The sequence below is a fragment of the Macaca thibetana genome, chromosome 1, assembly GCF_024542745.1.
Source record: "Macaca thibetana thibetana isolate TM-01 chromosome 1, ASM2454274v1, whole genome shotgun sequence".
NCBI lineage: Eukaryota > Metazoa > Chordata > Mammalia > Primates > Cercopithecidae > Macaca > Macaca thibetana.
The window spans coordinates 25,917,811-25,941,307 of NC_065578.1; the positions used below are offsets into that span (position 1 = coordinate 25,917,811).

Below are 23,497 nucleotides of genomic sequence, written 5' to 3' on the forward strand. Positions count from 1 at the left end.
CGCCTCCCGGGTTCAAGCGATTCTCCTGCCTCAGCCTACCGAGTAGTTAGGATTACAGGCGCCCACCACCACGACCGGCTAATTTTTTCGTATTTTTAGTAGAGATGGTGTTTCGCCACGTTGGTCAGGCTGGTCTTGAACTGCTGACTTCAGGTGATCCGCCCGCCTCGACCTCCCAAAGTGCTGGGATTACAGGAAACTGTAATCTGTTTCTCCCTCTTTAAAAGGTGTACGAACACCCGCTGGGAGGAGTAAACACGAGCCGGGGCAGGGAAGGAACTCTGCACACCGTGGGGTCTGGGACTCCTCTGTGATGCCACCAAGGTTTGCAGGCTCAGCGGCATTTGTTCTGCGAATAAAGGACCCTACCTATCGTGGAATCAGCCCAGCCAGATCTCCGTCCCACCCGGACGGCAGTCGCCCCTCAGCGTTAACCCTTCCGCTGCCCCAGTGAGGTGGAAGAAGGGGTCCTGGAGAGCCCTGTGGCCCAAGAGAGACCAGGCAGAACTGATTCGGCCAAGGGCAGCATGAGGTGTGGGAGGAGCACTGCACAAGGAGTCAAGCCTCCCGCGTTCTAGCCCAGGGTCTCTTCGCACAGAGGCCTTAGGTAAGACCCTCCCCCGGATGGAGACCGGATTCTATGAGTTTCTAAACACCAGCTACCAGAGCTTATGACTCTGAGGGGCCTAACCAGGGAAGATGAGGCTCCCTTTGCACCCAAAATTTGGGGAGAGGCGAAAGAGAACTGGAAGCCCTAGCGGGCAGAATCCGACGAAGGGCAGGACCTGAACGGTTTCAGCAACGTCCTGAATGCGCAGCGGTGGGGACGGATTCAGGGCGTGCCCGTCTCTGATTGGCTGTGCCGTCCGTCGCTCCGCCTCGTATTCTATAAGATGCGCAGGCGGAGGGCGCGGCGCTGGGGTGAGGGCTGTGGCAGTGTCTCGCTCTGCAGGTTCCCGGTGCTCATCCTCCCTGCGCACCTACAGCCGCAGACCGCCGGGGGGCGGGGGATGCCGGGCTGCCGCATCAGCGCCTGCGGCCCGGGGGCCCAGGAAGGGACGGCAGAGCCGGGGTCGCCGCCGCCGCCCCGGGAGCCCATGCCGTTCTCTCAGCCCCCGCCCCCAACTCCGACCTTGACCCCTACCCCGACCCCGGGTCAGTCCCCGCCGCTGCCGGACGCAGCCGGGGCTTCGGCAGGCGCGGCCGAAGGCCAGGAGCTGCAGCGCTGGCGCCAGGGCGCTAGCGGGGTCGCGGGGCTCGCCGGCCCCGGAGGGGGCTCTGGCGCGGCGGCGGGGACAGGGGGCCGCGCGCTGGAGCTGGCCGAAGCACGGCGGCGGCTGCTGGAGGTGGAGGGCCGCCGGCGCCTGGTGTCGGAGCTGGAGAGCCGCGTGCTGCAGCTGCACCGCGTTTTTTTGGCGGCTGAGCTGCGCCTGGCGCACCGCGCGGAGAGCCTGAGCCGCCTGAGCGGCGGCGTGGCGCAGGCCGAGCTCTACCTGGCGGCTCACGGGTCGCGCCTCAAGAAGGGCCAGCGCCGGGGCCGTCGCGGCCGCCCCCCAGCGCTGCTGGCCTCGGCGCTGGGCCTGGGCGGCTGCGTGCCCTGGGGCGCCGGGCGACTGCGGCGCGGCCACGGCCCCGAGCCCGACTCGCCCTTCCGCCGCAGCCCGCCCCGCGGCCCCGCCTCCCCCCAGCGCTGACCTCCACGCCTGGACCCCTGGCCGCCCCGACAAGCTTCGCCGAGGTGCCGACCGACCGACTGATCGCGGACGCCGGCTGCATGGACTACGGATCCGCAGGAAGAGACAGTGGGGGGCCAGGGGCCCAGTAGAGGAGGCTGAGGTGCGCTCTTAGCGGCTGGTGCGTTCGAGGGTCAGGGCGTGTGGGGGGCTGGTCCAGGGCCGCGGAACTCCCTTCCCTGGAGCTTCTGGCGTCTGCTGGGTCCTTAGTAAAGCTGCCACGTTCTGTTCCCGCCTCTCCCCGACCATCTGGGGAGTGAGAGGTGGTAGCACCAAGTCTCCATTGTAAGAGTTGGACTCTTGACGGGGCTCGATCCCAGGAACGGGTTGGCGGCAAACTTTTACCATTTGGAACCTGCGGCACGGATGCAGCATCCCCAATCCTCACCCCCACTTGCGTGGACTTTGCCGGGCCCCTCGGAGCTGTGAGCAGTCTTGCCCTTGAGGATGCTGCTTACTGGCCGCCCAGCTCCATGCCTTCGGGAGGACAGAATAATGAGTCCCCAGGATGGGGTGGGGGCTGGCACAGGGCTGTACCGCTGAATTCCCCTCTAGGCCTGTTTCACCTGTGGGAAGGCGGAATCCCAGAGAGGTTTAGGATTTGTTCTCTTCATACTTAGGCCCTTCTTCTAGGATACAGCTTTTCTTACGCCGTCATGCAGATTCGCTAAAATTATGGCCTGACTCAGATAACCAGGACGGGATGTCTAGCACCTCCTCACCCAGGGACCCTTACATAGCAGAACCTAGAGGCTTAACTCCCAAACTGTCACTAAGATGACTTGGCCCGGGTGGAACCAGGTGATACCCTTTAACAGGCCCCAAGGGGGCAGGTATGGCATCATCTTCCAGAAAGGGGGGCCTTAAAGAGCCAGATCTGAGGTGAGATCTGTTTCTCTTCCTGTCCAAATGCCCTTCGGCCTCCCATTCCTCTGTCCCCACTGTGAATGACCTGGTTACTGTATTGCTGCTCACTAGCTGAGTTAATTTCATTCTCACTTGTCAGTCTGCGAAGTGGATCTCTTCGCCTTCCCAGAGGGGCTATGGTGATGTCAATACAGGGCAGAGGTCCTTCTTCTTCCCCCCTAAATCATGGAAAGATCATTTATTTTTTGTTGTTTGTTTGTTTTGAGACAGTTTCACCCTTGTTGCCCAGGCTGGAGTGCAACGGTGCGATCTTGGCTCACCGTAACCTCTGCCTCCCGGATTCAAGCGATTCTCTTGCCTCAGCCTCCTGAGTAGCTGGGATTACAGGCATGCATCACCACGCCCAGCTCGTTTTGTATTTTTAGTAGAGACCAGGTTTTTCCATGTTGGTCAGGCTGGTCTCAAACTCCCGACCTCCGGTGATCTGCCCGCCTCGTCCTCCCAAAGTGTTGGGATTATAGGCGTGAGCCACCGCACCTGGCCGATAATGTATTATTTTAACTCCCAGCTGGAAACAGGCACTGCTTTTGCTGATAGAGCCATGAACTAATTTAAAGTCCTACTTTTGCAGAGTGAAGAGGGGATTTCTCAAGGTCACATGCCAGTGAGGGAAGAACCAAGGTCCCTGGCCTGTGTGTGCACCTCCCACAGTACCCTGGACAGGGGCTAGGGAGAGTTGTCGTCTGGATCCTGTCTGCTCTGTGGCTTAGAACAACTCTGCCCCCTCTCTGGGCCTCTTTCCTCAGTCCCTCGTTGAGTCAGGGCTTGGGAATGAGGTGAAGTGGGGAGGATGCTTCCTCCCACAGGAATCTGGGAGGGTCAGGTGCACTGCTCTGACAGCTGAGGCTTGGGGCCCTTACCGGCTCCTCCCTCATCAGCCCTTCTCCCTGGATACCAAACTTTTTGGCTAGTTTCTCAGCTAACAGCCAGGCTTTCCTGAATGCTTTCTTAGCTGGGGAAGGGGGGTTCAGGAGGCGGTCTCAGAGCCTCTGACAAAGCTAGGGAACCCCAGGGAAGTAGTGAAGGGGGCAGTGCCATCCTCTGGTCTTTCCAGACAGGGACACCTTCCAAAACCACTTGGGTCATTTGGGGTCTAGAGGCTTAGAGAGGACAGGACTTCTTGGAAGGAGCTCAGCTCAGGTGCTGGGCTGCAGCCAGGACCATTTGTTTTCTGGGTTGCATGGGAGGGGGCACTTGGTCCAGAGGAGCTTTTAGCTAATGGTGTAAAGTGCTGGGTGCCATCACAGTTTTGACTTTCTCCAGGATTTATTTGTAATCAGCTTGTCCCGATTTGGGGGTGGGGTGGGTGACTAGAGAATTAGAGATGACACTGGCTAGTGTGTGTGTGTGAGGTGGGGGGTAGTAAATGGAGATTGGTCCTGCTGTCACAGGCAGCTCTGCCCCCTCCCTCCACTTCCAGATGTCCCACTGCTCCTCATCAAGCTTCCTGGCCGGGGCACACACATGCAGACTTGAACCCCAGCTCCTAGTTAGTGCTATGTCCATTACCCCATAGCCAACTAACAAAAGGCACCTTCCCACACCTGCCTGACCCTCCAGGGGCCCCTCTAGAAGCTTACCCATCTGGCTTTATTGAGGCCAGGTGCAGTGGCTCATGCCTGTAAGCCCAGCACTTTGGGAGGCCAAGGAGGGCCAATCACTTGAGGTCAGGAGTTCAAGACCAGGCTGGCCAACATAGTGAAACCCCATCACTACTAAAAATAACACAAATTAGCCAGGCGTGGTGGCGGGCACCTGTAATCCCAGCTACTCGGGAGGCTGAGACAGGAGAATTGCTTGAAACCAGGAGGTGGAGGTTGCAGTGAGCCGAGATCGCACCACCACACTCCAGCCTGGGCAACAGAGCAAGGCTCTATCTCAAAAAAAAAAAAAAAGCTCACCCATCTGCCTCCATTTTCTTCTTAATCAGCAAATATTGATAGGGGCATAGAAAGCAGAGCCAAATCACAGGGTCTCTACTTTTAAGGGCTTATGTCTCCTAGCCTTTTTCCAGGCAGGCTTTCCTGGCTGTCACTATCCCAGGGGACCCCTTAGGGGCTGAGCAGTTTGTTGGAGGCCAGCTCTATCCCTGGACAGAAGGCTGACTTTCAGAACACTTTCTTGGTGGCCCTCAGCTCTGGGGACAGGACTGAGTACAGGGATCTTGGGGGACCTGTGCATGGAGGACACTGATGGCCACCAGTGAATGTATATCTCAGCAAAGGGAAATGAGGGGAACAGGAGCCTTTCTTCAGGCTGGTGCTTGGGGCTGGGAGACCAGTTCAAGGTTCTAATCTAGGTACCTGCTCCTCAACTGGATAACCATGTGGGCGGTGCCACCAGAGGGCAGTGTGGGGCTGCTTTCTGGAGAGGAAGGAGGCGTGGCCTGGAGCAGGTTCAGTCCTTTATTGTTCCCGCCCCCAGTCATCCCCTTCCCCGGTAGTCCCGGGGCTTCCTAGACATTGGGCTGTAGGGGTCTGGGAGAACAAGCAGGGTAGTCGCGGTCAGCGCAGCCCTAGAGCGGGAGTGTAGTTCTGGGGATAGCCTACTGGATGGAGTGGGACTGGAGGCCAGAGCTGTGCCTAGGGGCGGGAACCCTCTTTGAAAGGGGAGCAGAGGAAGTTCCTTTGGCTGGGCTGAACCTGGAACCCCAGGGAGAAGACCCATTAAGAAAGACTTCCAGGAAAGACAGGTAGCCCTTGTTGGGGGTCACTATCAGGATAAAAGACCAGAGTCATTTTGTATTCACAGATTTGTTACACTAATTGATCAGAACCCAGGGTCCCGCTGCCAGTGGTGGCCAGGGTTGCCTCTTAGAGATTAGGCTGGAGCCACAGAACATGGCCGAGGTGCTCCAAGCCTGTAGCCGCTCCCCTTCCCTAAGCCTGTCAGCGGGTTCTTTGAGAACAACTCGGGTGCTCAGGCTTCTCAGAGCTGAAGGAGAGGCCTGCTGTGCAGGAGGAGGTATTTGGGAAAGCTTGGAGATGCCCAACCTACTTTTTTCCCCATTGGTCCTTGACTGCACCCTGGCCAGGGGCGATGGGGGAAGGGAACCCTTGGTTCTGGAATAATAACCACCTCCTCTATGCCAGGCCCCTGAGCACTTTACACCCATTAATCTGTTCCGGTCTTCCCAACCACTCTGCAAAGTAAGGGTTATTATTCCCATTTCCACAGGTGAAGAAAGAGGGGGGGTGGGTGACTTGCCCAAAGACATAGGAGCTGTAAGTGGGGGATCCCTTAAACATTAGGCTATATGGTGATTCATTTATCAGGCTAAAGAGGGGTCCATTTAGGGGGATATCTGGGCTCCCACATTCAAGGCATTGTATAGTGACCCCTGGTCCTTGGGTCTTGGAAGGGACATGAGATGCTGGAGGGGTGGCAGAAGGTGCCCCTCCCAGAGTCTAGGCACACCCCAACCTGGTTGGGCCTTCGGGGGTGAGTCAGGCTGAGTCAACACACCTGGCTTCTGACGGTGGGCCAAGGATGCTCAGGGCCCAAGCCTCCCAAGGGCTTGCTTTGGAGGGCTGCCTCCTCTCGCTGCAGATCTGGGCTGGAATATTTGGTGTGAAGGCAAGCAAAGAGCCTGGGATGGCAGAGGAGGAGGATGACAAGCTTCATGGTGGGGGCAAAAAGGGCTGCCGGTGGAACAAGACAGACCTGAGATTTAGTCCTGGCCTGGAACTCCTCAGCTGAGGGACCCTGAGCAATGCCTTCCCTTTTCTGAGCCAGTTTCTTCTGATTTTTTGTTTTTGTATTTTTTCTTTTTTCTTTTTTTTTTTTCAGATCCAGACCTACAAATGTTTTTGTATTTTTGAGGGGACCTAGGGAGTAGAAAACTTGAGTATTACCTGGGTGCGGTGGCTCATGCCTGTAATCCCAGCACTTTGGGAGGCCGAGGCGGGCAGATCACCTGAGGTCAGGAGATCGAGACCAGCCTGACCAATATGATGAAACCACATCTCTACTAAAAATACAAAAATTAGCCGGGAGTGATGGCATGCACCTATAATCCCAGCTACTCGGGAGGCTGAGACAGGAGAATCACTTGAACCTGTGAGGCGGAGGTGGGCAACAGGAGCAAAACTTGGTCTCAAAAAAAAAAAAAAAAAAAAAAAAGAAAATTTGAGTATTAAATGAGAAGTCATACTAAGTACCTGGCACATAGTAGAGATCCATAAATGATGGAACCAATTTGCCCAGCCCTGGAGAGGCTGCCAGGACAGATCCCCAGGCAGCGTGGGCCTCTGCTTCTCTAGAGCATCACCATATCAGGAATCCCTGGAATGGGCCCTGGGGAACTCCATAAGGGGAGAAGTGGAGGAGGGGCAGGCTTTTCATCCCAGGAACATTCCATTCTAACTGCTCAGGCTAGGGGATCCCAGCCAAGGACAAAGGCCCAAGGGAGCCTCTGCTTCCCCAGGAGCCCCATTCCATACTATTGCCTCCTGCATCTTCTCTCCACAGTGCCTGCCGCCCCCCCGCCCCACAACTTCAGGCAGATTTCAAGTTGAAGGGTTTGGGTGGGGCTGGGTGGCTGTGGGAAAGAGGCCATTAAAGCTCTTGGAATTATTCTTTCCAGCTCCTTCCAACTCCTCAGAGCCTCCACTCTATGGATCTGGACTCCTGGATTCGGCTTTCTCCCCGGGCACTTTCAGGAAGACGTTGAGAATTGACCTTACACAATCCCAGCGCCCTCCTCACAGGAGCCTTTCACTTCACAGTGGCAAGGGGCTGGTTCTGGGGAACTGGCCGAGGCTCTGAATTTCTTCATATACCCCACGTTTGACTTTGGCTTACACGGTACAACTGGAGATGTTGCTACAGGTCCCTGAGATGCAATCAGATCAAGCGTAGCAAGCATTGCCAATGGGAAACTCAAAAGAATTTACTTATTTTTCCCTTTCCCCCTACCCCATCCCCGGCCAAGAATTTCTTTTAAAGATACCGTCATCATTCTTAAACAACACTCTTAACCCCCAGCCGGGGTCCTCATTTTAGTAGATGTCATTGCTTCAAGTCTAATGGCACCGGGAGGCCTGTTTGAGGGAAAACATTAGTTTGAAAAATCCCTGTTTCCTTCATCCACTGCCCTTGTTCTCTCCACATGGGAGTATGCCTGTGGCCCCTCAGAAAGTCTGCTAGCTTCTAGGGGTTGGGATGGGGGACACACCTTTTTCTCAGGAAGTGGTGGTGGCAATGTAAAACATCTAAGCAAAGTTTTAAATGGAAAAAAAGGAAGCACATTTAAACATCCTGATAATGGAGGGAAGGGGGCACATTTACACACAGCCCAGAACTTGTAGAATTCTGCGAAGTGAATGTATATTGAATTAGTCTCCTGCCTTATACATTCAGGAAGAATAAATTTCCATAATGTAAGGCAAATGCATGGGGTTCTGAGGTTTACTTTGTAAGTGTCCTTGCTGCCTTTCCTCTGTGTCTATTATGGCTCTTTAAGTTGACAGTTCCTGGAGCAGCTTCTATTTAATTTCGTTTGGCAGTCTGGCCCTGTTGACTGACTTTGATTTGCAGACCAATTCTCCCTTGACCTGACTCACAGCCACCTGCTCTTACCCCCTCTTCAGGAAGTCTTCCTCATTAAAGGAGGTGATGAGGGAGCTCAGGGATGAGAATGCACATGTGAGACTGTGTGACACCGAGGGGGGTTGTGCGAATTGGTGACAACATGGCAGCACGATGGCCTGTGGGGGTTGTGTGACTGTGCTGGCCACCATATGGACCTGTTTGTCAGTCAGTGGGTAAGCAGGAGATAGCACATTCAAACTGGGAAGCGTTTTAAAAATAGGCTATTCTGGCCTGGCATGGTGGCTCACACCTGTAATCCCAGCACTTTGGGAGGCTGAGGCAGGAGGGTTGTTTGAGCTCAGGAGTTCGAGATCATCCTGGGAGATCCCTTCTCTATAAAAATGAAAAAATTAGCCAGGTGGGGTGGCGGATGCCTGTGGTACCAGCTACTTAGGAGGCTGAGGTGGGAGGATTGCTTGAGCCCAAGAGGTCAAGGCTGCACTGAGCTGTGATCGTACCACTGTGCTCCAGCTTGGGCAACAGAGCAAGACCCTATCTCAAGAAATAAAACGAGACTATTTCCAAAGGCATGGGTTGGGCTTAAGAAACTAACAAGGGGCTGGGTTTGGTGGCTCACACTTGTGATTCCAGCACTTTGTGAGGCTGAGGCGGGCAGATCACCTGAGGTCAGGAGTTTGAGACCAGTGTGGCCAATGTGGCAAAACCTCGTCCTATTAAACATACAAAAATTAGCCAGGCGTCATTGTGTGCACCTGTAGTCCAAGCTCCTTGGGAGGCTGAGGCATGAGAATCACTTGAACCTGGGAGGCGGAGGTTGCAGTGAGCCAAGATTGCGTCACTGCACGCCAGCCTGGGCGAGTGCTGTTCCACCTGCCGAAAAATAAAGGTAAGAAGGGATGGTGCAGCTCTCTGGGGCCAGCAACAGTGAGGAGAGGTCACTGTGTGGAGTGGGGCTCCTGACAGGAACGGTGACCTTTGGTTGAGGGATGTGGCCAACCATGGCAGCCTGGTAGAGAGGGAACAAAGAGAATAAACATCTTCTCCTCCCTTAAGTCTCCTTAAGACGCTGGGATGTCTCATTGGCAACCCAACAGGAAGCTGGGGAACAAGGGAGCCATTGATGCAGTCCACAGATGCCAGCCCCCAGGGCACAGAGCAGAAGTTTGGCAAGTGAAAGCGGAAGGGCAGCATATCATGTAACTGTCTGAGGCTGTGCCTTGTTCATCAAAGTCCACAGCAATGCTCCTTCCCCATCCGCTCCTTCCCTATCCAGAGCTCCCATCACCCTCGGGTCTGAGTGGGAGGGTGGACTGTTGCTTGGAGAGCACAGTGAGGTTGGAAGGTAGAGGACAGGGCTTTCCCCCTCAGCCTTTGCCTTGCTGGCTCTGAGTCCCAGTTCCTGATTCCTGCCTGTCCTGGTGTCTTAGGTAGCCGCAGGAATTGTCCACAGGAGGAACCATGTCAGCCACTGAATTGGTGTTTTTCTCACACCCAGAAACACTGCACCACTCCCAAACATAACCACAGGCATGCTGCTGCCATCATGAGCCCTGGATAGTCATCACAAGCCATAATTAGTGTCACATGTGTACCAAGAAAACGTACATCTTGGCCATGTGCGATGGCTCACGCCTGTAAATCGAACACTTTGGGGGGCTGAGGGGGGCAGATCACGAGGTCGGGAGTTCGAGACCAGCCTGACCAACATGGTGAAATCCCATCTCTAGTAGAAATACAAAAATTAGCTGGGTGTGGTGGCGGGCACCTGTAATCCCAGCTACTCAGGAGGCTGAGGCAGGAGAATGGCTTGAACCCAGGAGGCAGAAGTTGCCGTGAGCTGAGATTGCGCCACTGCACTCCAGCCTTCTGGGTGACAGAGCAAGACTCCGTCTCAAAAAAAAAAAAAAAAAAAAAAAGTACATCTTGCCATACTGCTACACTGTGCCATAGTCACATATAAAATGACAAATGTCACAGTGATGTCAAATTATGCCCTGCTGTCACATATGTACAGGAGACAACTGTCACAATCCTGTGAAATCACAGTGCAGGAGCAGGATGGAACAGAAGTTAACAGCAATGGCTCTGGATCCAGACAAACCTCTTTGACCTCTCTGGCCTCAGTTTCTGTGTCTGCCAAATGGAAAGAATGCTTTCTTTCCCCTTGTGGAGTTGTTGCAAGGATGATATGGGAGATCATGATTGGGAAGACCTCAGCATAGTGCCTGCTGGAGTGAAGCCCACCAGGAATGGTGGCTGCTACTGTGGACACCTGTCTCACATGTCCCCACTGCCTCACACCCGTGCGTGTGTGCAGTACCAGCAGCTGGATGAGGCCAGCCAGACACCCTCAGGTACATGTGTCAGAGCACGTGCACATTCACAGGCAAGCTCTCTGCCCGGAATGCTCTTTCTCTAAACATCTTCATGCTCACCTCCAACCACCTTTATGTCTTTGTTCAATCAAATGTCACCTTTCAATGAGTTGCACCCTGACTTTTTTTTTTTGAGATGGTGTCTCGCTCTGTTGTCCAGGCTGGAGTGCAGTGGTATGATCTCAGCTCACTGCAACCTCCGCCTCCCAGGTTCAAGCGATTCTCCTGCCTCAGCCTCCTGAGCAGCTGGAATTACAGGCACACGCCACCATACCCAGCTAATTTTTGTATTTTCAGTAGTGAAATACATGGGGTTTCACCATGTTGGCCAGGCTGATCTCAAACTCCTGACCTCGGGTGATCTGCCCACCTCAGCCTCCCAAACTGCTGGGATTACAGGCATGAGCCACTGTGCCTGGCCCCTGACTTATTTTTCAATTTGCAAACCCGAGCATTTCCAGTCCCTTATCCTGCTATATTTTTGCATATCACTGATCATCTAAGACCATACAGTTCAGTTTATTTTCTGTCTACTCCGTTAGAGTGTAATCTTCACAAGGACAGGGATTTTTTTCTTTTGCTTGCTGATGTATTCCCAGCACCCAGAACGGTGTCTGGCACATGGTGGCTGAATGCAGCGTATACACACATGTACCACACAGGTTTCTGGCTTTTTCAGCCCTTAACACAAGCACATCCAGGTGAACTCCACCCCCCAGCCCAAAAACGTAAGTCTGTTGTGTTTATACTGTAAGCCTCTCATGCCAAGGCTGAAATGGGCAACTCAGGAGGTGGGACAAACTTAGTCCTTCCCATGACCATAGTTGGGTGGTCACAGCTGGGATGGGGATGGGAGCTGGTTTTAGTCACCAAGCAAATAAAGCCTGTCTGCTCACTTTCCAGCCATTTTGAGCTCAACAGCAGAAGGGACTTAGAGCAGGTGAGGTGGCTGGACTCTCCCTGGTGACCTGGGGCCTCCTCTGCAGTATTGTTTTTTCCACCCTGGCTGGAACCATCAAAGTCACCACTTCAGAGGCCCCTAATGTGGCTGAATATGTTAAGGGCTTTGCAATCCCTGGATCAAAGAGGCTGGGCAAACAGCGGGCAGCGTCCAGGCCCATGATTGACTGGCTGATGCCCTGAGGGCGCAGCATGCTAGGAGCTTGTGGTTGACACTCCTAGACAGCCTGGCATGGCACCATCTGGGTTTGGGAAGGGGAGACCCTCCCCATCCAGAGGATCTGATTAGAGCGAGCCAGAGCACACCCATCAGTGCTCGGGGCAAGGGAAGGAGCTGGAGGACTGAGGGAGCCTCTCCCAAGTGGAGGCCCTACCTGGACTCAGGCTTAGGGGGGACTCTAGCAGTTCCCCAGTCTCAGCCACCTTTACTGCAGGGGCCTCCAGTCCAGATTCAGCCAGCCTGTTCTCTAGCTGCTCCCTGGGAAGAGATGGGGTAGACAGAGCTAGGTTCAAGTACCCCTGAGCACCAGAGTCTGAGTCTAGGCCCAGAGCTATTTGGATTCCAGGTAGAAAACATAAAAATATTTACTCCTTAACAAGAGTCCTAGACCTGCTAAGGCAACATGCAGGTTCAGGTCACACATGTAGACAGCAGCTCTCAATATGCAGCTGGTCAGGCTGGGGCTGGGGTTGGGAGGAGGGGCAGTCCTCCAGCCATAGCCCAGGCTTCAAACCCCACCCCCCACAAACGCTCCCTTCCACAGTACAAGCCAGACTCCAACTAGGGGAGGCAGCTGCAGCCCCCACAGCTACAGAAGGTCCTTATTTCCCCAGAAAAAGCATGGCACTAAGGTTCAGTGTAGACAGTTTTTATTATAAGGCAGGTGTTAAGAGTGCAAAATAGCAACAAATCCAGGGGAATGCCAAGGGGGTGGGAGTATGGCTCCCCTCCCCCATGTGAGAGCCCTGTAACCAAGCCAGTGGGGTGGGAACATTGACCTGACTGTGGCAAATTCAGGCTTAGCACCCTCCAAAGAACAAGCTCCCAGGCAGGAGGGTTCCTTGCAACAAGGGGGAAAGGAGTGGCACCCTGGAAGGGGCCTGGGCTGTGACCCACCCTGGGCTGCTTGGCTCCTGTATACTGCCCACCTCAACCCCTCACGAGGAAGGCTTCACAGCTTGGGGTATGTATTTCAGAGAACTGGGCTAAACCCAGCCCTCCCCAAACCCATGTATCTGCCTCAGGCCTCAGTTTCCCTCCTCCCAGTGATTACCCAAGTTGGACCATCAGGCCCTGTAGTGGCCCAGCCTGACCAAAGTGACAAGTCCCCGTAACAAACATCAGTCAGTGTGTGGGCTGCAGGCCCTCCAAAGCTGCTGGGATCACCACAGGCTGGCCCTAGTCAAAAAGACTCTCTTAGGCCATGGCAATCAATCCAAGGTGCTGTGCATTAAGGCTACCACCCCAAATTTGTTTCGTCCCCTGAAGGCAATTGACTTCCAAGACAAATGGCTCCTGCACCCCACTGTTATGTGGGTCCAAAAGTGTGATGCAATAACCAAAGGGTCCTCCTGCTGAGAGCCACAGGGGCCTCGTGCTCGGGGAAGTCCGGTCTGTTCAACTGAAGGCCCAACCCTGCAGTGCTGGGCCACCTGGCACGGGCTGCGTCTCTGGTCATGTCCTCCACACACTCTTGGAGGCCCCACCCCACCCCGTGAGGCCCAGTCCCTTCCCTTCTGGCCAGGGTCTGAGTCAGTTACAAGGCAGCCAGGTGGGATAGGCACGAGCCAGGAGAGGCTGCACAGGGGTCACGTAGTAATTGACAGTGGCTGGCACAACCCCGTCGGTGCCTGGAGGGCACCAGGCCAGGGCGGCAGTGGCAGCCGGGCCCTGCTCAGCCAGTGCCTGCAGCGCCAGTGCGGCAATGAGGTCCAGCGTCTGGCGGCGCTCGTGGTTCATGAGGCACACGGTGCTCTCGTTGACCACCCGATGCAGTGTCACCAGGCAGGCGTAACGGCGGGCTGCGTCACCCCCACCAAAGTGGGCCTCCAGGTAGCGCTCTAGGGTGCGCCGCTGCTCCACCAGATCTGGAAAGTCGATGAAGAAGCGGGAGCACATGTAGCGCTGCAGGGCGCGCACATCGGTGCTGGGCCGGGGCCGGAAGCCCCGCACCAGGAGATGGCAGTACTTGAGGAGGCCACCACCTCGGATCTCCTCGGGACTGCGCGTGGCGATGACACGGTGCCGCAGGTGCTCCAGGGCCTCGGCGAAGTCCCCATACAGGCTTTCACCTGTGACTGTTGGGTGGAAGGCCTCAGACATGGGAGTGGACGAGCACTGGCCAAAGAGCAACAGGGAGTCCAGGATGATCTGGAAGGAGTCTATGCTGAATTCAAACTGGCGTCTCACTGAGTCCACAAACTTGAGCTCCACGTTCTTGCCGCTCTTGTTGGACAGTGAGATGAGACTCCAGCGGTCCGAGTCTGTGCACACTTTCACCAGCTTCTGCACGTATGCCTCCTTGAGTGTCAGTGGCGTGATCTTGGCCCGGTTCACACCAGCCGGCAGGAAGTCTAGCAGGCAGGCCAGCACCACTGCCTTGGTCAGCTGGAAGGATGCCTCACTGCACAGGTCCACCCGGAACACCAGGTCCAGATCCTTGTAGCCCAGGCCACTCTCAGGGTGCAGCACATGGCTGGCAGCGGAACCATGCAGCCGCACACTGTGCACGTGTAGGCCCTGCTCCTCCAGGCTGCTGCGGACCACCTTCGAGGGGAGAGCAGGAAGGAGGTGTCAGGAGCAGGCCCCAGGGGTCCACCAAGGACTTCCATGTACTTATCCCAGTAACGTCAACCACTGTTGGCCCTAAGTCAACCACTGTTGGCCCCTAACCAGCTGTTATGCTTTTGGAAAATCATCTAACTTTTTATTTTATTTTTTTGGAACGTGGGAAGTCATTTAACTCTCTAAGCCTAATCTGAGAATGGACCATCTGGAGGAATGACCAGGAAGAATAGCAATAATAGCACACATCTGTATAGAATTTACTAAACAGCAGGTCACTTAATCCTCACAATAACCCTGTGAGGTGGATACTATCATTCCCACTTTACACAGCAAAAATGGAAGTACAGAGGGGTCAAGTAACTAGCTCAAAGGCAAACAGCTGGTGAATGCAGAGCTGGGAATAAAACTCAGAATCCAAAGTCTTTTTTTTTTTTTTTTTTTTTTTTTTTTGAGACGAGTCTCACTTTGCCACCAAGGCTGGAGTGCAGTGGCATGATCTCGGCTCACTGCAACCTCCATCCCCCGAGTTCAAGTGATTCTTCTGACAGGTGCCTGCCACTGTGCCTGGCTAATTTTTGTATTTTTAGTAGAGATGGGGTTTCACCATCTTGGCCAGGCTGGTCTTGAACTTCTGACCTTGTGATCCACCCGCCTCCGCCTCCCAAAGTGCTGGGATTATAGGCGTGAGCCACTGCACTCGGCGGTCCAAGTCTTAACCATGCTATTCTACCTCTCAAACTGCTAGTAAAACAGTTCTGTGCCAGGCACTGCGCTAACTGCTCAAACATGTTGGGAATATGGTTAGCATTTCACATTCATGACCACATTAACCCTCCCAATAATCCTACATTTGAGTATTATTTTGATTGATAGACGGAGGACCTCAGGCACAGAAAGGTTAAGAAACAAGTCAAGGTCATAGAGCGGTCAGGCTGAGACCAGAACCCAGGTTAGTTGGATTCTCAAGTTCATGTATGTCCTTTTGACTACAATACACTCATCCTAATTCATCCTTACAAGGACCCAGTGAGGCAAATGTTATATACTTTTTTTGCTCTCAGATGAGGAAACTAAGGCTTACAGTGGTGAGACAGTTAAGGCTCAGTGAAAACTCTCAGCCCTCAGACAGCCCCCAGGCCTGATGGCACAGGACAGATAAACCTATAAGTGGTCCCTCCCCTGAGGTACCAGGTAGGGAGAAGAGTGAAGCTGGGGGTTGGGGACATTCAGTTTTCTCAGTAACCCAAAGTTGCCCTGAAAGTGACCAGGCAGCATTCCTGTCCTGAGTGATTCTGCAACCCTGCCTTGCTGCCAAGTCAGCACCCAGCTCCAGACCAGGCTGTTCTCCTTGCCTCCCAGGGAATTACTACAAAGAATGCACCTAAGTGCTGAGAAGGCAAGCTATGGTGGGGCAATCCGAGGCGGGCGGCGCCCTCCAGGAAGACTTCCGGGAGGAGCACCTTTACCAGGGGAAGATATTGTCATGGCAATGGGGGAGGTAAACAACTGGCCATAAGGAACACGGAGATTGGGGCATAAGCAGCTGGCCATCAGGAACACAGAGGGTGGCGGAAGGAGGCTAGGCACCTAATGAGTGCCAAGCAATGGACCTTGTTGCCAGAACCTATGGGGACAGGTCTTTCGTTCGTTCTTTTTTTTTTTTTTTTTGGGACGGAGTCTCTCTCTGTCATCCAGGCTGGAGTGCAGTGGTCAGCTCACTGCAACCTCTGCCTCCCAGGTTCAAGTGATTCTTCTCCCTCAGCCTCCTGAGTAGCTGGGATTACAGGTGCCCATCACCATGCTCAGATAATGTTTGTATTTTTAGTAGAGACAGGGTTTCACCATGTTGGCCAGGCTGGTCTTGAACTCCTGACCTCAGGTGATCTACCTGCCTCAGCCTCTCAAAGTACTGGGATTACAGGCATGAGCTACCGTGCCAGGCCAAGTCTTTTTTTTTTTGTTTTTAATATGGACTTTTTTTTTCTGCCTTTCCAAACCCTTCTCTACCTTCCTTTCCTCCATCCTTTATTTATTTATTTATTTTTTTGAGAGAGTCCTGATTTTGTAGTCCAGGCTGGAATGCAGTGAATGCAGTGGCACGATCTCAGCTCACTGCAACCTCTGCCTCCCGGGCTCAAGCAATCCTCCCACCTCAGCCTCCCAAGTAGGTGGGACTACAGGTGTGTGCCACCATGCCCAGCAATTTTTTATTGTTTGCAGTGATGGGATTCTGCCAGATTGCCCAGGCTGGTCTTGAACTCCTGGACTCAAGCTATTCTTCTGCTTCAGCCTCCCAAAGTGCTGGGATTACAGGCATGAGACACTGTGCCCGGCCTGGGACAGGTCTCCTGGGAAACTGAAGCTCACAGGAGTGATGTCACCTGCACAAGATCACGTGGAGATGCCTTCAAACCCAGGTATGGCTGACTCCAAAGCCCATCCTGTTTCTACCACGTTACAGTCCCAGGGTTCAGAAGGAACAGGGACTAGTTCGAATCCATCTTCCCTTTCTAAATTTCAAAGCAAAGGCAACCCTCAAGGTACTGAAGCCCAGAGCCAGAGTAGTTGGAGAACAGGAAGATGGGGGTTGAGAGATGCCTTGGACAGACAAGGTCAGTCGCTGCAGTCCAGCCTGTGGGACTTCTAACCCACACCCTGGCAGCTGGCAGCTGTGCCTGCATGGGCCAAAGACCTTGGTGGAAGGACCCAACCAAACCTGCAGAGAAGACCAGCCCCTTCCTCAGATCCCATTAGGGCTGAGTGAGCCTTACTCAGTGCCAGCTCCTGCTCCCAGGCCGGTGCCCACCCCAGGGCTTGGCATCCGGCCTAGTGAGTAGGTAGCAGTACTCGTTAAATCCCCTGCGTCAGGGCCATGGGGCCAGCTGTGTCAGCCAGCCAGTCGCTGTTGTCTCCTTCCCAGGTGTGACTACAGCCAGCTTGGCAGGCGGTCACCAGATACCACCACACCCAAGTACTGCAGGGCAGCTTGGTGCCTCCTGAATCAGACTTTCCAGCCATGGAGGGGCAGTGGCTGCACCCTCCTTTCTCCCATGCCAAGGCCCTCCCCACAACCACTCTGCTCCAGGCTGCTGCTGAGACCTGCAGGGAGACTGACAGACGCTGTCAGCCAGCAGGCTTACAAAACTCACATGCTGTGCCGCCTGATGCAGGCCCTCTGGCTGCAGCTGGAGAGATCAGATTGTCTAGTTCAATCCTCTGGGCCCAGAGAAGGCAAAGGACTTGTCCAAGGTTACACAACCAATAAAAGGCCTCCCTGCCTGTAGCTCTGGGAAGCCTCCTTACGGTAGGGTGGGTCCCTTTAGCACAGGTACAAGCAAGAACAGCATCTCTACACTTGGATTGCCACTACAGGCAAAGCCTTGTAGGGGTGGAGAGGGAGAAAGCTTCCAATTTTTGAGCCATAGGACAACTCAGTAGCAGTGAAAAGCCCCAAGGCAACAACCACCACCACCCTCCCCCTCTCCCCTGCCCCCAATCCTGCACACATCCCAATAGCTTTAGAAGCTGCCAGCTGTGGATTCCTTCCAAGAAACTTTCTTTCCTGTGGAGGCAGCTGTACAGGTCAGGTGAAGGCACCTGTCCCCTTCGGAGTCTGGAACCAGAGAGGGTGTTGGAGAGCAGCAGCCTAATCCATCCATCCCAGTTGAACAGATGGGGACACTGAGCCCAGCAAAGAGAATCAACAACAAACAGTCCAGGGCTTGAATTCTGAAGTCCAACTTCCCAGCCCAGCTCTGAAGTCTCTGCCGCCCTTCCTCAGTGTCGCCGACAGCTCCCTGTTCTGTGCTATCTCTGACTCGGGTTTAGAAGGATATGGCACCACCATTGCATTGTAAAGTTAGCTTCTATTGACCTGGAGTCTCCTCCATCTGGCTAGGAGCACCTGAAGGGATGGAGGCTGAGTCCCAGTCATATCTATGCCCTTGGTTTCCTAAACAGGGCTTGGCACAGAGCAGACACCAAAAGAGGCTATCTGAGCCATACTGACAGGGCAAGGACTTCCCCTCCTTCCAGGGTACCCCTTGTTCTTGCAGAGGGGGGCTGCCATACTGAGCTCCACCTTCCCCTCCCTGCCATGCCTGGGGCCACAGTCCTGGAGGTACAGCAGCTGGGGCCCCAGGAATTACTTGACGGTCCTGGGGAGAAAAGCCTCAACTGGTTTCCTAATCACCCAGGTGACAGCGAGCAGCCGAGGCATTCCTCGGCGAACTCCACTGGGCCGCCTGTGAGTCAGCCCAGGAGAATCTGCCCCCACCTCCTCCAGTTCCTAGTTCCTTGGGAGGGTGGGGGAGGTAATCCCCCAGGAGGCACCCCTCCCCCTCTGTGGGAAGCCCAGGTAGTAGGAGGCAGGGGAAAGGCCCGCTTCATCCAAAGGAAGCCATCAGCTGGCAGGAACGCACAGGAGTCCTTGCTGGGCTTCTTGGTTTGTTTTATCAGAGGACCCTCCCTAACACCTAGAAGTTGACCTTGGGAGCCGGGGAAGGGGTGGGAAAACATTGAACCTACTGTAATCTGCTCCTGGGAAGACCCAAGATTCTCCAGGTTTGATTTTCACCTCATGAAGCAATCTTGGGTGGCAAACTGACCCAGCTATAAAATGGGTACAATAATTACCACACTCTGGTATTTCAGAACATGACAGCGTCTGGGCTGTACAGATGAAAAAGCAGTCTTGGGGTCGTTGAGGTTCAGATAAAGGGAAGAGTTGGAGGAGGGAGGGGCTGTCAGAATTCTTTTCTCCCTTTCCTCAGGAGAGAGGGGACGTGGGGCCTGAGGCCTGGGTTGGCCTTCATTTCCAGTCTTGGGAAGGAGAAGAAACACCTAAATTGGTCACTTAATGTTGCCCTTGGGGGTGGGGTATCAGATCTGATCTTTGGCTTAATAAATCTTGGGCCACAACCCCAGCTGAGAGAGAGGGAGTCCCTGACTAGTTTTCGTGGCTTTTCCACGGGGTGGAGGGGGAAGGGGCGGTTTCTCCAGCAGAGGGCTGTAGGAGCACAAGGGCAGAGTCTGCTCCTAGAACCTCGAGAGAGAAAAGGAGGGTGAGGTCCAGGGATGCCCAGATAGGGAAGGAAAAGCTATTTTGGACTCAAGCATGCACACTTACCCACCCAGGGCTGCCTGGCGTCTTTTGTCCTTGCAGGCAGGGACAAATTCTTCCCCCAATGCCCTCGACATCCTCCTCCCCTCTCTCAGCCAGGCCCTGGGTGAGTGATCCGTGGGGAATCAGGGTTCTCTAGGAGTCGAGATGGAAAAGCCAGGTGGGGAAGGATTAGTAGATGCAGGGGGATGTCTGATCTACCATTCAAAATGCTGTGCAATTGTTACAGCCCTGTCTCCGTTCCTCAGTTTCCCTAGCTGTCTAGAAAGTCAAACAGACTACAAATGCCTTCCAGCCACGAGCGCCTCAGAAGGGATTCCCCCACATACCCCGTCGGGCGTCCTCTCACCTGCACGATCTGCCGGGGCTGCACACTCAGCGTGGGGAAGTTGCCGCGCCCATGAATGGGAATCGGCTCGCTCAGGAGAGCGTCCAGTCGCTTCACCTGTGGCCAGCTCAGCCCGCTCAGGTGCCGTCCGGGGGAGGCCGACAAGGCCTCTGGGTCGGGGCCGCCGCCTGCCGGGGCTGCCGTGGCCACCGCCGTGGCCGCAGCCGTTCCCACCTGAGCAGCCGCCCGGTCCCGGCGCTCAGCTCCGCTCTCCGACGGCATCATCCGCCCGGCTCCCGAGCCCCGACGGCAAAAACCGTGGGGGTGGTTAAGGGGAGGAGGACAGGGAGAGCCGCTGGGCAGGGGCCAAGACGGGGGGGGGGCACGGAGGCAGGGACGGGGCAGCAGCGACGGCGAGACAAAGCCAGGACACACCTCGGACGGCGACGACTTACCGACCCTAGCGCCTGCAGCCCGAGGCCCAGCGGACTCTTATAGGCCGCGGGCGACATGCCCATTGGCCCGGGCCGCTGCCACACAGCGAGAGCCGCCCCGCCTCTCGACGCTCCGGACAGTGGTCTGCAGAGCTTTGCACGTGAGTCACTGTTCTCTAGGGAGATTCCGATTGGCTAGAGGGCACGCCCCTTCCCCGCCCTCCCTCTCAGGCTGAATTCCCTCCTTTGGTCCTTGAAGAACTTCTGTTCACTGTGATTGGCCCGGGCCTGGACTTAAAGGGACAGCGCCCACCCCGCCCCCGCAGGGTCAGTAGGAAGGGAAGTGACCTGCGGAGTTTGTAGCAGAGTCAGACAACTGAGAAATTCCAGGTTCTGTTTTTTGTTTTTTAGCGCTGAGAGAAATTGAGAAGTCACTTAGTCTTGTCCTCCTGGTCACCTACTATTTTCAGAAGCCCAAAGAGATTGCGCCACGTGATCGACTCTGCACAGCACTGCTCATGCTCTGGCACTTTTCCAGAGCTTAGGAAAGGTATAATAATAAACTCTGTGCATACCAAGGTAAAAGTTTTTTTTTTTTTTTTTTTTTTTTTTTTTTTTTTTGGAGACGGAGTCTCGCTGTGTCACCGAGGCTGGAGTGTAGTGGCGCGATCTCGGCTTACTGCAACCTCCGCTTCCCGGGTTCAAGCAATTCTCCTGCCTCAGCCTCCCGATTAGCTGGGATTACAGGCATGCGCCACCAAACCCGGCTAACTTTTTTGTATTTCTGGTAGACACGGGGGTTTCACCATATTGGCCAGGCTGGTCTCGAACTCCTGACCTTGTGCTCCACCCACCTCGACCTCCCAAAGTGCTGGGATTACAGGCGTGAGCCACCACGCCCGGTCCTAAGGCTTTCTAAGGTACTCTGTTGATTGGCCTTGCAAACCACAGCATGATGAGCGTTGATGTACAGCATAGCCAATTTAGGGAAGGAGAGATCTGCTCAGAGAGTGTTTGTGATTACCCCACTGTCACAGCAAACTAGTCAGGCCTTGGTCCTGAACCAGGGCTATAGAATCTGTGGTGCATGTTTTTTCCACTGTACCTACCCAAACCCAGCACCTTTCTGGGGCTAGAGAATGAATAATGTGTTTACATGTTTTTCTGCAGGTCTAGACAAAATATAATTTTAAAAAATATATGTTTACATATTTTGATCTCACACTTTATAGGACCTAGGGGATGAGGCTTATGATTGTTGTTACTTTTATTTTTTATTTTTATTTATTTATTTTCTTGAGACAGTCTCGCTGTCGCCCAGGCTGGAGTGCAGTGACAATAACCTCGGCTCACTGCAAGCTCCGCCTCCCAGGTTCACAGCATTTTCCTACCTCAGCCGCCCGAGTAGCTGGGACTAGACGCGCCTGCCACCATGCCTGGCTAATTTTTTGTATTTTTAGTAGAGACGGGGTTTCACCATGTTAGCCAGGATGGTCTCGATCTCCTGACCTCGTGATCTGCCCGCCTCAGCCTCCCAAAGTCCTGGATTACAGGCGTGAGCCACCGCACCCGGCCTATTTATTTGTTGAGACAGGGTCTCACTCTGTTGCCTGGACTGGAGTTGACTGGCATGATCATGGCTAACCGCAGCCTCAACCACCCTAGCTCAAGCAATCCTCCCAATCCCAGCCTCCGGAGTAGCTGGGACTACAGGCACACCCCACAGCACCCAGCTAATTTTTCTATTTTTTTGTAGAGATAAGGGTCTGGCCATGTTGCCCAGGCTGCTCTTGAACTTCTGGGCTCAAGTGATCTGCTCGCCTCAGACTCCCAAAGTGCAGGGATTACAGGTGTCAACTACTGTGCCTGGTCTGTTGTTACTTTTGTTTTTTTATTTTTCCCCAACCTCACCTGTTACTTTTAAATTTTTTTTTTTTCTGATTTTAAACATTTGTGCTGTAGCAAAAATTCAGAAATTGAGTCTATCTGATTCATTGCTGCAATTTTTTTTTCTTAAATATTGTTCTCCCGGCCAGGCACGGTGGCTCACGCCTGTAATCCCAGCACTTTGGGAGGCCGAGGCGGGTGGATCACCTGAGGTCAGGAGTTCAAGACCCGTCTGGCTAACATGGTGAAACCCCGTTTCTACTAAAAATACAAAAAATTAGCTGGGCGTGGTGGTGGGCACCTGTAGCACCTGTATTCCCAGCTACTCGGGAGGCTGAGGCAGGAGAATCACTTGAACCTGGGAGGCGGAGGTTGCAGTGAGCCGAGATCCATGTCATTGTACTCCAACCTGGGCAACAAGAATGATACTCTGTCTCAAAAAAAAATTTTTTCTAACAATACATTAAATTAAATTTCTTTCTCGTAATAGTCTCCCATTCGCCTGTCAGGCAGATTGGGGAGGAGTAATACACAAAATTTACAGGAGAAATCATGACCTAGAAACAGTAAACTACATCCCAATGCCATCAGGTTGACTCTGACAGACCTGGGACTAAACCCCAAGAGCCGGACTCTCACAACATTGCAGCTACTTCCTCTTTCTGGTGGCCAGCCCAGGCAAGAGGCTGCCCCTCTCGCTTCACTCTATCTTGTCTGCGATCAGGGGCTTTCTCTGGCCCTCAGGGAGGGGACCCACTACTTGTGCTACTGCTTGACTATGTGACCTTGGGGAAGTCCCTTTCATCATCCTCAAGGCAAGTGCTTGCTTTGTTTTACTTTTTCTTGAAAGATAAGAAATGGAGGGGCCCGGTGGTTCACGCCTGTAAGACCAGGGAGACCTCATCTCTATATAAAACATAGGGAGACCTCGGTCAGGAGATTGAGACCATCCTGGCTAACACAGTGAAACCCCGTCTCTACTAAAAATGCAAAAAAATTAGCCGGGTGTGGTGGCGGACACCTGTAGTCCCAGCTACTCGGGAGGCTGAGGCAGGAGAATGTTGTGAACCCGGGAGGCGGAGCTTGCAGTGAGCCGAGATGGTGGCACTGCACTCCAGCCTGGGTGATAGAGCAAGACTGTCTCAAAAACAACAACAACAACAACAACAACAACAACAACAACATAGGGAGACCTCATTTCTATATAAAATTGTAAAAAGGCCGGGTACAGTGGTTCATGCCTGTAATCCCAGCACTTTGGGAGGCCAAGGTGGGCGGATCATGAGGTCAGGAGTTCAAGACCAGCCTGACCAACATGGTGAAACCCCGTCTCTACTAAAAATACAAAAAATTAGCCAAGTGTGGTCACACGTGCCTGTAATCCCAGCTA

General features: G+C 54.0%; 2 protein-coding genes across 3 annotated transcripts; one reads left to right on the forward strand and one right to left on the reverse strand.

The window, feature by feature from the left end:
- The first annotated feature begins 924 nt into the window (after window positions 1–924).
- TRNP1 (TMF1 regulated nuclear protein 1) lies at window positions 925–8,051 on the forward strand. Of its 2 annotated transcripts, none has more exons than XM_050796282.1 (2): window positions 925–1,854; window positions 7,246–8,051. In XM_050796282.1, the coding sequence occupies exon 1, from the start codon at window positions 1,011–1,013 to the stop codon at window positions 1,692–1,694; it is 684 nt and encodes a 227-aa protein (XP_050652239.1). In that variant the 5' UTR covers window positions 925–1,010; the 3' UTR covers window positions 1,695–1,854; window positions 7,246–8,051. The 2 variants fall into 2 exon arrangements, with proteins under 2 accessions (XP_050652239.1, XP_050652229.1); XM_050796272.1 differs by having other exon boundaries at window positions 925–1,836.
- A 4,350-nt stretch (window positions 8,052–12,401) lies between these two features.
- Window positions 12,402–20,371, reverse strand: TENT5B (terminal nucleotidyltransferase 5B). The gene is made up of 2 exons (XM_050795712.1): window positions 19,808–20,371; window positions 12,402–14,315 (listed from the first exon to the last, which is right to left on the reverse strand). The coding sequence occupies exons 1-2, from the start codon at window positions 20,069–20,071 to the stop codon at window positions 13,302–13,304; spliced, it is 1,278 nt and encodes a 425-aa protein (XP_050651669.1). The 5' UTR covers window positions 20,072–20,371; the 3' UTR covers window positions 12,402–13,301.
- Window positions 20,372–23,497: the final 3,126 nt, after the last annotated feature.

What these genes read in the sequence shown, in the direction of transcription:
- TRNP1 (XM_050796282.1), top strand. Translation starts at nt 1,011, where the DNA reads ATGCCGGGCTGCCGCATCAGCGCCTGCGGCCCGGGGGCCCAGGAAGGG.
- TENT5B (XM_050795712.1), bottom strand. Translation starts at nt 20,071, where the DNA reads ATGATGCCGTCGGAGAGCGGAGCTGAGCGCCGGGACCGGGCGGCTGCT. An exon ending in AGCCCCGGCAGATCGTGCAG is followed by an intron (nt 14,316 to 19,807) that starts GTGAGAGGACGC and finishes CTCCCCTCGAAG; the next exon opens with GTGGTCCGCAGCAGCCTGGA.